At 38.4% G+C, this 15,363-nt stretch overlaps 1 protein-coding gene across 7 annotated transcripts in view; it reads left to right on the top strand.

The window, feature by feature from the left end:
• Positions 1 to 14,970, top strand: part of Ccnt2 (cyclin T2) — a 32,647-nt gene extending 17,677 nt beyond the window's left edge. For 2 of the 7 annotated variants that reach the window (XM_034512792.2, XM_076941077.1), the window contains 7 exons: positions 1,031 to 1,159; positions 2,784 to 2,844; positions 4,689 to 4,751; positions 7,133 to 7,178; positions 8,693 to 8,856; positions 10,654 to 10,724; positions 11,213 to 14,970. In XM_034512792.2, the coding sequence (XP_034368683.1) occupies positions 1,031 to 1,159; positions 2,784 to 2,844; positions 4,689 to 4,751; positions 7,133 to 7,178; positions 8,693 to 8,856; positions 10,654 to 10,724; positions 11,213 to 12,610 (1,932 nt within the window). In that variant the 3' untranslated portion in view covers positions 12,611 to 14,970. Of the gene's footprint in view, positions 1 to 1,030; positions 1,160 to 2,783; positions 2,845 to 4,688; positions 7,014 to 7,132; positions 7,489 to 8,692; positions 8,857 to 10,653; positions 10,725 to 11,212 lie in introns of those variants that run through there. The other 5 variants (XM_034512793.2, XM_034512794.2, XM_034512796.2 and 2 more) reach the window with 5 other exon arrangements.
• Positions 14,971 to 15,363: the final 393 nt, after the last annotated feature.

Consider the following 15,363-nt stretch of genomic DNA (forward strand, 5'->3'; position numbering starts at 1 on the left):
TGAACCTGAGTATTCTACAAGTTCCCTAAACCACTGAGTCATTTCCACCTCCTTTGTGCAGATTCTTAAACATTTGAATTTATAGTTTGTTTCGTTTCTGAGCCAATAATTACTTGGTTTATTATTGACTCCAGTTGAAATCCAGTCTCTCTTCATAGACAGTGTATGTGTAGTGAGTGTTGTTTGTACTTAATACCCCAAGAACTTACCTTTCTATATTTAGAGGGGAGTACTATTTTCCAGACATCCTCTTAGAAAAAGTTCTAGTCTCCTAGTTTTTATTGTTTCTCCTGGGTTTTTTGTTTATTTGTTTGTTTAGCTGCTTATATTATTGTAGTGAAGTAATGAAGATTCTAGGTAGCTTGTTCATTTTCAGAGTTCTCTTTGTGTTGTGCAGTCTTTTACTTCTCCGTAACTAACATGACTCCTAGACATGTAGAGTTGCTGTTGGAGTAGTAAGGACTCAGAAGTAAAGGCTGAGCTGAAAGCAGAGACAGTGTGGTCTGCTTGGCTGGTGTCTTAACACTTTTTTTTTAAAGCTGTGGCATCACTTTGTATTATTTTTTTCCTTTTTCTCCACTATATACACACTAATACTAAAGTTTTCTTATTTAACCAAAATCAAACATTTTTTTTCTTTCCCTCTTGCTGTTATATTTGCAAAATAAATACTTTGAATGTTGGCTGGCTCTGTGGTATTGAGTTATAAGAACTCTTTAATGTGTTGCTAAAGTTGATACATAGTGTTCCCCACTGCTAAACTATTCTAGGGGAGGGGAGAGAAAAATGAGAATGAATTAGATCAGTGCTGGGGATACACAGTTCAGTGGCAAAGCATGTATTTAAACATGTGCAAATCTCTGTTTCCATCTTCGGCACAAAAAAAAAAAAAAACAGGAAAGCTTTTTACATCAGTCTTCATGCTGTAATAATATATTCCTTTTTTTACCTTCTCCATTCCAGGATATAGAGACTTTTTCCAAAATATGTTTGCTTTTAAATGACCAATTTTTAAAAATCTCTCCTACAGATAATATCACCTACTGCATTGTTTTTGGCTGCAAAAGTGGAAGAACAGGCTCGAAAGCTTGAACATGTTATCAAAGTAGCACACGCTTGTCTGCATCCCTTAGAGCCACTGCTGGATACAAAATGTGATGTATGTAAAAACAGGCTGTTTCACTTTCTTTATAAATTTGAAACCAAAAGCTGTCTGACAGGAATGCCTGCCCCATGTATAGTTTGAGTTTGTGTGTCATCCCAAATTGTGTAAGATTTTGAATCATTCTACTTTGATTGACAGTTATTCTGAAATAGTTTCAAATTCATTGACTTATCCTCAGAGTGCCCCTGTCGTGGAAAGGATAGGCCTTATGACCTGACTTGTTGGTAGATTTGGTTACGACCAGAGGTTGAGTAACTCTTCACTGAAACTCTTAGCAGAGGAAGAGAGAGAAACTCCAGTTTACTCTAGACCGGTAGTTACTCTTCTCAAGTTCTGTGACATTCTGAAATAAGAGCTATAAGTGAGGGCTTTTGCAGTTATTTTTCTAGTAATATAGGTAAGTCACTTAATTGGGAATTTTTACCCACTTAGTGACTACCAGATTATGTTAGTTCCACTTGATTTACGTCAAGTTTAAAGTACTAAGTTTAAGCTCTGATAGAAGATTGATACATTCAGCACTGATGCTGGTTTTTTAATGAACAAAATATCAATGTGTACATTAAATAATAAATAATAGTTCTCACAGTTTCTGTTAATAGAATAAACTCACTTATTCTAGTATGTACATGCTGGTCTTTTAAAAATCAGGAACATTAAAGGTGATTTCACTCTCTGGTCTGAGTTCTTAGGAAAAAAATGAGCATGTGTGTACATGCATTTAGAGCAGATAGAACAGGGTCTAGCTCTATATGTAGTCTAAGCTATCTTCAAACTCAGTCTTCCTGCCTCCACCTGCCAAGAATATAAGCAACATACCCAGCTTATACGTGATGCGTTGCTTCCTTCTCACCTGGGTCAGTTGTTAGGGTTCTGAGACTGGAGTGGCAGGAAATTTTCTATGTGCTTTCTTCTGAGAACCTTGTGAAAGGTTCCTGAATTTTAGGGGAAACATACTGTGATATTTGGGTCTCTATGGTGAATGGATGGTATTGTTCTAGGGGCTTCTTAAGATTTGCCTTTTCTAGGGAAGTTAATTCTAAAAGTAACTCACAGACATGGGTTGGTATATTTTCTCTTAAAAGGGGAGTTTGATTTAAGTGCTTTTTCATGGCTTGGTGCTCCTGTACTTGCTGTCTAGAAGCAGCAGTGCCTCTGAACTTGTACTATGTAGACTGTGGGTCCTTATTCAACTAAGTCACCCTGTTTCCTATTACTGTTTTATTTGTTCCTTTGACTTTGTTTACATCTGTATTTAAAAGTGGTTCCATGTAGACATGTCCCAGGAGCAGCAGTGTTCTCAGTTGCTTTGCCTCATATTTGTTTTATAAGCAGCCACAGTTTTTTATCTTTATAGTATATATATTTGAGATAAGGTCTCTCTAAATAGTCCCAGCTGTCCTGGAACTCGCTCCATAGACCAGGCTGGCCTCAAACTCAGAGATCTGCCTGCCTCTGCCTCTTGAGTGCTAGGATTAAAGGTTTATGCCATCACACCAACTCTCTTTGCCTCATATTTGTAAGCAACTATTGTTCTGTAGTCTATGAGGTCTAACAGTCCAGAACTCTCTTAGGGTTGTATTTATTCTAAACATCTAATACCATTTTTATCTGGCAGGCTTATCTTCAGCAGACTCAAGAACTGGTTTTACTTGAAACCATAATGCTACAAACACTGGGTATGTGTGCTTACATCATTTTGTGTTTACTAATGCAATATCCTAAACAAAAATTTCTAAAATAGCTTCTCATTGAACACAGTTGTTCGAAACTACTTTGGAATGAAATAGTATTGCTTGTTCTTTCTAAGTAGCCATTTTTTCCAAAATTTCTTTTGGCATATCTTAGTTTAGTGGTGCCTATGGCTTCACTGTGACAGGTTTCACAGTGCCAGCTCTCTACTTCACTGTGAGTTGCACAGTGACGTGAAACAGTTCTTAGTACCAAGGTGGTGGTATGTACACATAAGTTCTTCAGCCCCTGTTATTTAAACATGATATAGTAATTATTTGAGTGAATTTTGATAATAAGCAAACTGTTAAGACTTATCTAAAGTTAAGTGACCTTAGAGAACAACCTAGCAAGTCAAGGTCAAATAAATACAAGCTCTAGTGAGATCAGGATTCAATAAATCTACAGGTTTCTGATCACCTTTGTAAACTTGGCAGTTTCCTTACCAGTTACACTTCCATCCTGCACATATGGAATAAAGTCTGCTTTATATAGCAAAATCTTCTTTCTATTTCACTGTTATTCCATTCTCAAATATTGAACTGTAAATACATATATATATAGAGAGAGAGAAATATAAATATAAGCAGGAGTGGTGGTACGTGTCTTTATTCCCAGCACTCGGGAGGCAAAAACAGACTGCTCTCTTGAGTTTGAGGGCAGCCAGGTCTATATAAGTGACCCTGTCTCAGACAGACAGACACACACAGCTACATGTACTGGCAGATTTTTATTATAAAAGTAATTTATTTAAAACACATGGATTAAGTTTTATTAAAGGCACAAAATGAAAGTGAGTACATTCCCTTTGAGTCCATTTGTCATTATTGTCTGAATTACAACATTCACATGAATTTATGAAAACTTAAAGACATTTGAGAGTAGTATGTCACATTATAAAGCATAAAGTTATTTTTATGGTATGAGGGCATTACATAAGAGCTGTAGGTGGGAGTCAGGTAGAGCTGTCAGCTTCTGTGCTCCTGAGGCTGTGTTCTGTCCCTGGACTACTAACAGTCATAGTCAGTGAATACTATGTATGCTTTATGACATCCTCTTCTTACACGTGGAGAATGAATGCCTATACGTGTACATAAGAAAACAGATTTCTTTAGTTGAAATGTTAATTGCAGGAGAGATATAAATAAAATATACCTTTATAAACTCTGAGTACTCATCTGTTAGACTTTACTCAGAGTTCTAAGAATACTAGATAATAACATGTAAGAGCTGATGGGTAGTCATTGAAAGCTTCCCCACACTTCCTTTAGTGTTTGCAGATACTTAGAAACTGTGTGCAGCATACCTCACTGTGTGCATGACTCTCATAAGGAGATGGAGCTGTACCCCTTTGATTGAACAGTACGATTAAGACAGCTATAGTAGTTAAATGTCTTTGGAGCTGCTGTTGGCAGCAGGTATGTTTATGAAACGTTTTCCCACATCTTCTGAAGCAAAGTTTTTTTTTTTAAATGTTAAAAAGATAAGACATAAACATCAACCATGATAATAATTATTTGATGATTTGAACATAAGCCCAGGTGAATTAAAATCCTAAATTTTAGATCAAGTTGTCCTTGTTTAAATAATTGTCTTTTTTCCTATTGAGAAGTAAGAAACTAGTTACTGTTTATTCTGGAGGGTAATACATATGTCAGCAATAAGAAGCTTTAATTGGAATCCTCTTAATACTGAAGAGTGTATTTGACATTTATGATTTGTGGCAAGCCGCGTTGCTCAGGCAAGTACTGTAGTGGTAAGTAGTTGGGAAAAAAAGTGCTTTTCATTTCAGGTTTTGAGATCACCATTGAACACCCACACACAGATGTGGTGAAATGCACCCAGTTAGTAAGAGGTGAGTGGTCCCTCAGCCATCTGGGATGAGTGATGGTGCTTTCTTTCCTCTAGGATTGGTATGGATACTGTGTATTCTAGTCTTTTGTTGGGTCTTATTAAAAAATGCAAATGTCATTTTGAAATAGTGTTCTGTATCTTAGTCATCTACTTCTGTCTGTGTTTTCCAAGTGCATTTGGTTGCTTTTGTGTGGTGATGGGGAAAACTAACAACTCTCATGCCCTGCTCTGGTGCTGCCACACCTTGTGTGAGCAAGAGCCCTCCCCACAGGCTGCCAATGCTGCTTCTCTAGTTCCCGTTTGGGTTGCTTATGGTGCATCACAGCTTCTGGGCTCTGATTATCTGCTTCTTATTCTTTTGAAAATAAAATCCTGTGGTCTCTCACAGGGTTTTTGGGTGCGTGTGTATTTACCTAAATAGTCTCATTCATTCTAAATTGAATTCATTTTACATCTAGGTAGCATTTATTTTGCAAATGGCAGCATTGGAAAGCAAGCCCAGAGGCTTCAAGCCAGCACCTTTGCTAACAGTAGAAATTATGACTAGGAACACACATTACCAGAGAATCACTTTGCAAAACACAATATTTTAATTATTCTTCACAAGCATATAAATATACTTTGTAGCACAGTTGCTTCCCTTGTTACAGTATAGAATCAAATAGCAACTAGCTGTATATGGTAAGAAAAGCATCTAGGTTGGTCTCATTGAAAGCTTGAAAGAATAAACCAATCTGTGCAAGGTAGCAAACCACGTAATCTGCTGTAAATCAAGAGCCTAATGAAGAAAGACATGAGTGTGTGTTTAGCAAACATTCATGTACTGCCTTAGTAAGCAAGGCTGGATTTTAAAGTGACACTTAAACTACGGATTTGATATATTATTCCCCAAAAAGTTTTGAGTTTTTTTGTTCGTTTTGTTTTGATGTTGTTCTATTCAACTCTGATATCCTGAACCTTGAATGTAAAATAATTGTGAGTGTGGGAGTGTGTGTGTGTGTGTGTGTGTGTGTGTGTGTGTGTGTGTGTTTTCTCCTCTGACTCAGCTTTGATGTGACTGCACTTCCCCTCTTTAAAGATTTTCTTTTATCTTTATTGTCTTTGTTTCCTTTGCTCTGTTACAACTTTGAACTAACAAGAACACTTTATGTTCCTTCCTGTATTGAATTTAGATACAGCCCTTAGGAAAAATGATACCACAATTGACAAGTGTTTTCATTGTTGTATGGGGTTTTGGGTTGGGTGGTGGTGATGTGTAGATATGATTTGTGTGAAGCCCTCACCTCCCACTCCAGATGAGACAGTTGCTACTTTGCTGACAATTGGCTGTTGTCATTTTACCAGGGACCTTTCACTCTGATCTCTCCTTCCCTCCCCACCAGGAAAGAATACCATACTTAAGTCACACTGCCTCCAAGACCTCTGGTGCTCTGACAGTCTTCCTTAGCACAGCTCTGCCAGACCCAACCCCTTTTGTTAAACCTTCCCTTGATGATCACATGGGGCAGCAGGGATCACAGGTGCCAAGAGTGAAAATAGGAGGGGAAGGAATTTGGGGGCTTGGGAGCGGGGTGGGGCTTGGGGCTGCCAAGCTAGTAATTTTTGATCAGAAGGGGCTGGGGGGCTGGTTAGGTCTCTCTGTTGGGAAGAGCATGGGGTAGGGGAAGGGAAACTGTTTTAGTATCTTATGAAACTAGTTAAAAATTGCTTTCCTGTTGGGGACCAGTGTCAGAAGCGTTCCCCCTAGAATATTCCTCTTTCTGGATTTTATCCCTAACTGGAGTCTATAAGTTAAAAAATTAGTACAGTGAAGCTTCCTATATTCTGTTAATATGTAATAACAATATATAATAACATGATAAAGAACTGAGATTTATGTTCTTAGAAGTTTGGGGTGGGGGTTGTTTTGCTCAATTTTGAAGGAAATATTTAAGCCAGCCTAAATATAATGACAGGATTTAAGTTTGGCAGGCAACTCTTCATATTTTGTATTAGACTTCAAAAATCTTTTTTTCTTCTTCTTCTTCTTTTTGTTTTTTGTTTTTTGTTGTTTTTTTTTTAATCCAGGAGAATGCTTTATTTCAACTTTTAGCTGACTAGATGCTTAACTTAGTAACAAGTTTAGCCCTTGTAACTGGCTAGCTAAAAGCAAATCGGCTTGTTTCTCAGATCTATGGGGGATAGCAAGAAACATTTGAGTGAATGTTGTTGAAGATTTTCAGTAGTATAGAAAATGATGGCGCTCTTGTGATATTTGTAAGTAGTAAGTAACATTTACTTTTTGTGTACAAATCTTTGATGTTTTGTTGTATTGAGAGTTTTTGTGATGTTGACCTGTTGAAGCTGATGATATTGTCTTCGTTCTTCTTTCTTTTCTTACAGCAAGCAAGGATTTGGCACAGACATCCTATTTCATGGCTACCAACAGGTTGTTATCCTGACCCTCTTTGTTGCACTGTTGTAGCACACTATAGCTTCCTTTAATGCAGGGCCCCCTCAACGTGTCTCTTGCCCTTGTTGCAACAGGAGACTGGACCATCTACTGTGGTGGTACCTTCCTGGTTGCTTTGCGGTGTATTGTACAAGGGACTTTGGGCACAGAGGGGTTAAATGCACACTGTGAAGTGTAGTGGTGCTTTCTGGTGGCATATTCTCGATTTGTGAGTGCATAAGTCTAAACTTGGTAGCCTGAATAGCAGCTAAAGATTACACAGAGCTAAACTTAACCTAGAAACTTGGTAAGTATAAAGCTATTTTTAGTTTACAATTATAGTTAAATGACATTTTTTTATTTTCACATTGATCCAGTCTTTTAGAATAATTGCTAAAGTTTCTTAAGTAAAATTTATGTAATTTTGGACTTGTTCCAGATAATATTCCAAATAGTAAATTAGAAGTAGTCAATTATTATCAGTGCTTAGGTTTGCAGAGATGCAATCTTTATTTTAAAAGTCCTGCTTTTCCATTTATATAACGTAACAATGTAGTGTGTGTTTGTGGCTTTCCAGTAACTGTTTCATCTATTCTAAACTAGAATAGTTTGAAGGAGCTATGAAGTATATGTATAATTCTGTTCTGGCTTGATATTAAAGGTTAAAAGTTCTTAAGTGACCACTGTGGAAGTGGGAACCAAACTAGCTTTTTGGATTAGCAAAACTTAGGTTAGGTTAGTCAGCTAGGCATGGTGGGATGCCTGTCATCCCAGACTGGACAGTGGAGACATGAAGATCAGAATTTCAGGGTTACCCTTAACTACATAGCAAGTTTGAGGCCAGTCTGGGCTACATGAGACCCTGTCTCAGAAAACTAACAAAAACATTATTATAAATACTAGCCTGTGAACTGTCACATGCCCAATTTTTGGTCCATGATAAGAAGTAGACATAGTATTTATTAGTATTGACCTGCTTTTGAACCTTGAAATGTCTTGGCATAAGGTAAGTTCTCTTTGAGACTTTGCTGTAAGGGATATAGAAATGTACATGAACAAGAACTGTTAATTAAGCCATATAAATGGTCTAATTTTTGATTGTGATATTAAAATTGCTTTGTTTTGTAAAGTATATATGTGTGTTTGTTTTAAAAAAAGACCATCACAAAAGTGGTTTAAAAGGTTATACTTTGTGTGATTATTATAAATATGCTCTTTCATTTATATAATACTTTGTTAGGTTTTAAAACAAAAAATTATTAGTATTAATCATGAAAATAAAATATTATTAAAATATACTACTGAGGTGAAAATGAGGAACATGTTTCATGATCTATAACAATTTTTTATTACATTTTTCAGTTGTGTTAGCTATTAATTTAATAGAATATCATGTAAAGAAAAGCACAACTGATTTTATGTTTGCTTTTGTCTTACTGGCAAATGTTTTTCTTTGTTTTACATACTTTGAATTTCTGTGGCCCTCCACTTTTAAATCTGCTCTACACCAGTTTGCATCTTACGACCTTCTGTCTTCAGTACAAACCCACAGTGATAGCATGTGTATGCATTCATTTGGCTTGCAAATGGTCCAATTGGGAGATTCCTGTGTCAACTGATGGAAAGCACTGGTGGGAGTATGTGGACCCTACAGTCACCCTAGAGCTGCTAGACGGTAAGCACCGACCCTCCCTCTGTGTGAGAAGGATGCTAGAAGCCTTCTGTATATGCACTGCCTGCCTGAAGCAGTGTCTACAGGGACACCACAGTGGCACTGTAGGACGCAGGTCACACTTACCTAACTGGTTATAGTTGGCCTTGCCCCACTTGGGGAAAAAAATGCTCTTTTTTTTTTTTTTTTTTTTTAAAATAATAATAATATTTTAATTCTTCCCCTTGTGGGGGCTATACGTATAGTGCCTGTGTGTCCAACATTGGGTTTTAGTTTATCCAGACTTGCTCAAAAAGTTCCTGAGACTAAACATGAAACAATCTTATAATTACTGAGAAAGTTCCACCCAAACTTTATGGCCAATTTGGGTTTTGGTTGAGGGGTACTTTTTAGCACAATTTAACAGGCTGATCTTGGTAGCAGTGGTGATACAGTCATATTGTCGAGTGCTAGACGTCGAGCCCAGTCTCTAAGTGCTGGGCAGTACTCTGCCTCTAAGCTGTACTCCATCTCCTCACAGGCTGAGTTTGGTGTGTGTAATTTTTGTGTGTTCTGCACTGAGGCATTTTGTGTTATCTTACTTTTTGCTGTCACTCTTAACATTTGCCTAGGCTGGGTGACAGGAAAACTTGCTATTTGCTCCAAAAATCAATGGTTATGCAGTCTCAGTGCTTGAGTCTGTTGTGACAGACTGGCTTGACATGACTGATGCAGATGATAATCTGGCTCTTTTGACATGTTTGCCATTGACTATCAGTAACAGGTTTTTAGGTGATAAAATTATAATTTAACATAATGATACAATTTTAATCTCAAGCTTAAGACAGTGGATAAAATTCTGACCAGAGTAACTTACTGGTATAGTGTTCATTCCTGGGCAGTGTGAATGTTGGAGTTTCCTTTTCTTTTAAACATTTAACCTTGAAATAATTTTAAGCTTTGGGAAATTGCAAAAACAATTTACAGAATCCTTATGCTCTCTTTACTTAATTTTTGTTATTGACCTCTTATATAACATTAAGATAATTATTAATTAGGAGTTAATGCTGGTATAATACTGCTCATTAAACCTAGCTGTATTCAGATTTCCATACTTTCTCTGGTGTAGAGTCATATGTTCTATTTTTATCCAGTTGAAATGTCCAAGTGGTCACCTCCAAGCTGTCAGGACTCACTCTTTAGTCTCTCCTGATTTGAAGATCAATGAGTGCCTTTACAGAGTGATTCCAAGTTAAGTTCTCATCATTTAGGTTGAGTGTTCTTGGCAAGATTGGTGGAGAAGTAGGTTGTACCCTGCTTGCCTCCCAAAGCATGGGACCATGTTTGCTTAGTGTTTCTTCCACCATGCTGGTTACATGATAAGTGATAGTGCTGAGTTCCACTGTAAAACAGTTCTTTCTCTTTGCAATTAAGCGTGCTGGGGAAAATACGTTTAGTGCTATGCAAATGAATACTTTTTTCTCAAACTTCTACCTACTGATTTTAAAGAACCCATTGGTGGATTTTCTACATTAAGCATTGCTATATAGTCGTTTGCCTGGTAGAGATTCCCACTGCCATCCTTTTCAGGAATTTTATTTTCTAAGTAAGCAAGTGAAATTTGGGGAGGGATCTTTTTTAAATGAGTTCAGCTTTGAAATACCAGGTCAGAGTTGTATCTGTGTCTGTGTATGCTGAAGACTGACTAGAATTAACAATGAAAAGGCTGAACTCTTAGGACCCTTTTAAATATTGCCTACTTGAGAGAGGTTCACATCCTAAAGGCATCATCTAAGCTTTAAACTTAAATTTTATTTTTAGAGCTAACACATGAGTTTCTACAAATATTGGAGAAAACGCCTAGTAGGTTGAAGAGGATTCGAAACTGGAGGGTAAGAGAATTGGCAGGATTTAATTAACAGAAATATCAATTTGTCACTCATCCAGCAATTACCTAGCAAATGCTTTGAAATTGAATGGTTCAATACTGTACTTTGTACTGTTTCTCAGTACATTGTACCACACAGAGACTGCAGATGCTTGCAGTTGCTCAGCTCCTGTGTCCAGGAGCACTGGTTTGCTTTCTCTCTCCCTTCTTTCCTCTCTCTCTTTTCTTTTTTTAATTCTCTGTAATGTTGGGGGAATTCCCTTGTTTCAAGTGAGGCTAAAGCCTACACAGGTTACTGTCTCAAGTCCTGGGTTAGGATACACCTGTATCTATTTCTCCAACCACAGAGCCTTCTGCTGCATTCATTTATTGCCATAGAACTTTGAGTTCAGGTGGATTTGTTTCCATGAACTTCCTATAGAGTCTTATAAGCAAAACATTTGTATTAAATCCCTTTGCTGTCATTGTTTCTTCTGTTTCTCATTTAACTAGGCTATGGCTAAGAAACCAAAAGTAGATGGACAAGTGTCAGAGACACCACTGCTTGGTTCATCTTTGGTCCAGAATTCCATTTTAGTAGATAGTGTCACTGGTGTACCTGCCAACCCAAGCTTTCAGAAACCATCAACATCAACGTTCCCTGCTCCAATACCTCTAAATTCAGGAAATACTTCTGTTCAAGATAGCCGGGCATCTGATAATTTATCAGTGCTAGCAGCAGGAATGCCCAGTACCTCATACAGTTTGTCATCACACCAAGAGTGGCCTCAGCATCCAGATTCAGCCAGGACAGACCCAGTGTACACACAGAAACAGGAGGCCACTCTCTCTGGGAGCCAGTACCTAAGCTTCCAGCAGGGACCTTCAATGGCACTGCATTCTGGATTACATCACAGGCCGGACAAAGTTGCTGATCACTCGTCTGCGAAGCAAGAATATGCTCACAAAGCTGGGAGCAGTAAACACCATGGTCCCATACCTGCTACTCCTGGAGTGGTTCCTCAGAAAATGTCTTTAGATAAGTACAGAGAAAAGCGGAAGCTGGAAACCCTTGACCTGGATACAAGGGATCACTATATAGCTGCCCATGCAGAGCAGCAGCACAAACATGGGCCAGCACAGGCAGTCGCAGGCACTTCTGTCACTTCTCCCATCAAAATGAAGCTTCCCCTCAGCAACTCCGACAAGCCTGAGAAACACTTGGCAGAGAAAAAGGAGAGGAGTGGATCACTGAAGCTACGGATTCCCATCCCACCCCCTGATAAAGGTCCCAGCAAAGAGGAGCTGAAGATGAAAATCAAAGTGTCATCCTCTGAAAGGCACAGCTCTTCTGATGAAGGCAGTGGGAAGAGTAAGCACTCGAGCCCACACATCAGCAGAGACCACAAGGATAAGCACAAGGAGCACCCTGCCAACCGCCACCACAGCAGCCACAAGCACTTGCACATGCACAGCGGAGGCAGTAAGCATGCTGCTGATGGGATGCCTCCCACTGTGCTCAGGAGTCCTGTGGGCCTGGGCCCTGAAGGCATCTCCTCCGCCTCCAGTGCAAGGAAGAAGCTGCATAGCAACGATGCCTCCCACAACCACCACTCCAAAATGAGCAAAAGTTCCAAAAGTTCAGGTAGTTCATCTAGTTCTTCCTCTGTTAAGCAGTATCTGTCCTCTCACAGCTCTGTTTTTAACCATCCCTTACCCCCTCCTCCCCCTGTCACATACCAGGTGGGCTACGGACATCTCAGCACCCTCGTGAAATTGGACAAGAAACCAGTGGAGCCCCACGGTCCTGAGGCCAATCACGAGTACAGTACAAGCAGCCAGCATATGGACTACAAAGACACATTCGACATGCTGGACTCGCTGCTAAGTGCCCAAGGAATGAATATGTAACCCTTTGTTTAGGTCAACTTTTCCTTTCCTTTTTAATTTAACAATGGTTGGAATGGAAAACGCCCTCCTGGTCCAGCGGTGGTGCCACTGCTTCCATATTTGTAAGTGCTGCTTTGTTCTTCATTCTGAAAGAAGAGATGATAGTAAACAAGCCTCTCTCCACATACGATAGTGTTACCAGGACTGTAAACGCATGGAAGATGCAGCTGAGAACATTAGGATGAATGGCTGGCTGCTGCTAGGAACCTAAGCTGCCTCAAGCTTCTGTTATTTATGATTTGAATATTGTAGCTGTTTTTTGTTGTTGCTTGGCTTTGAATGAGTGTCAATTGTTTTCTTTTGTGTATTTATACTTGTATGTATGGTTTGCATGTCTCAGTGATAAAGGGATAAAACAGTATACTGACAACTGTTTACAAGAAAGTGGAGAAAAATGTACATACATTTTTGTATGTTTAGATATTACCATAAATACTCAGGATTGGAGCTGCTTGTAAGTATAACAATATACAGAATAACTTTATTTTCTCTCGTCAGAGCCCATCACTAATCTAAAACACAAGTGGCACTTTTTTATGTTAACCTTAAACTCTAGGCCTTACTGGAAGCCGCTGAGGGGACACTTCACTACTAGACGGAGATGTGGTGCCATGGGCGGTCCTTCACACTGGGAAGCACTCAGTCTGCCTTCAGAGGTTCTGACCAGATTGGCTGCAGAATCGGCCATTGATTTCTGAAGGCTTGAAGAGGAAAAAAATACAAAGTTTACATACTCTTGATGTGAAGTGCATTTAAATGTTTGTTGGCTTGTTGCAGTGCTGTAGAAAGCAGCTAATAATGGGTGTGGAGATGACTGTGACTTCGCTCCCAGCAGCTCCCAGTGAAGATTAGTCCATTCTTCAGGAACACTGACACTACAGATTCTAAGAGTGTACAGGGGTCACTTTTCCTTTAGCATTTGCAGTGACACCACAGTCTTGAATATACTCTTCCAATGGAGAGTGTGTATGTGTGTGTGTGAGAGAGAGAGTGTGTGTGTGTGTGTGAATGTGTGTGTGAGGGAGAGATACCATATTTCCTTTTCAGGTAAATGCAGTCTTCCTTATAAAAATGAAATTAAACCTATGCTCTCTTGATTCTTTTATATTCTAACAATAAATAAAAACGAAAAGTTTGCTGACTGTGCATTGTACCTGTATTTATAGCTTATGGTCATTATCAGGAAAATATAAGGAAAAAGGCCAGCCTCAGGCAAGCCACTGCTGGGGGTTTTACATTCGTTTGCACGTCTTAGTAGGTTCTCATTGAGGTAATGCTTGCACTGTCACCTGACGCCTGGTCAGGGGATAGACTGACTTGTCTAAATTTTGGTGTAAGCACCAATAGTATGGCTCTTGTCTCTTGCGTAATCTTGAATTTATTTCTGTGGTCTTAGTTGTTGAGTCTCTTAAGATGGGTCGGATTCAACTTGTATTGAATCACAAGTTTTCCTCTGTATATGAAATGTTTTGTTATAAAGCCACTGATCTGTGCACAATTGTAATTTTATTCAAGTATGTTGTGGTTGTAAATATTAGAGTTGAGCCTTGTACTCTACTTTTATTTAGCAGTTATCTCATTTGCCAGTAGCTATTTGTTTGTTTTCGTTTTAAAGAAAATTGTTGATTATTTTGTCAATGTAATTTGAACCTGAGATGTCAGGAGCTTCTTTGTGGGAACTCAGCTAGTCCTCACTCTCTTCTTGTCTTTGTTACTATGTGATTTTTGTTGCTGTGTGGTATACTATTGTATCATAAACATGATGATTTTGATACAGTTAGTTTTACCGGGGTACATTTCCAAGAACTAGCATAGAGTTTAAACAGAGTACAAGGTGAGGGAGGGAAGGGTTTTGTTCTTGGTGATTTAGATGTGAAACCTCAACAGAGCATCATGTGAACTGACATGAGGTGGTCGTGCTACTGTATCATTGGGAGTGATGCCAGGAATTTTAATCAGCTTTTGTAAAGAGTATCCAGAGATGGAGTGAACTTATTTTCAGTATGACATAGAAAACAATGTGAATATTTAAGGTCTGGGACTATAGTTAAACTTCACTAAGGACTTTCAGAAATGTGTTGTTTTTCGTTTGTTTTTGTTTTTTGTTGTTTTGGTTTTTTTAGATATGGGAATAAAGGTAATTTTGTTGACTCTTCATTGGTGCTAATGATGGGTAGTTAAACAGATAGTGTATACGCTGTGGATAAGTACACCTAGTACTTCCAGAATTGACTTTGAAATGCTATGTACTCACTTTTCACTCTGTAAATGTAATTCTTTACGATGACTATTTATTAAAAGGCAGTCAGTTGTGATTTTTACAGGATTGTGTGAACTATTCAAGCTCTTCAACCTCAGAACAAGATGCTAAAACCACAATGGGGGAAAATTCATGACTCCTTGTTTCCTTTCCCTTAAGGAAAACCCTCATAATTCATATCACCATGAATTTGCTTGAACTATCTTGTTTGCATAACATAGTTCATTTGCATGGTCCCATTAGACTACCAAAGAAAAAAGACTCAATAAATGGACATTCTATTGTGAGTCTTGTAAGTAGCCATAAATAACCAAAATAGTATCAAACTTAGGTGTGAAATTTCACATGTGCGTAGTACTGTTAAGGTGATAGATTTTTTGATGAGTTTTTTAATACTTGAAAATAGTTAAAAAGCATTATCTTTACATCATCCTATAAAAGAGTGATTCATTCT

This window comes from Arvicanthis niloticus, chromosome 10 (assembly GCF_011762505.2).
Source record: "Arvicanthis niloticus isolate mArvNil1 chromosome 10, mArvNil1.pat.X, whole genome shotgun sequence".
NCBI classification, from domain to species: Eukaryota; Metazoa; Chordata; class Mammalia; order Rodentia; family Muridae; genus Arvicanthis; species Arvicanthis niloticus.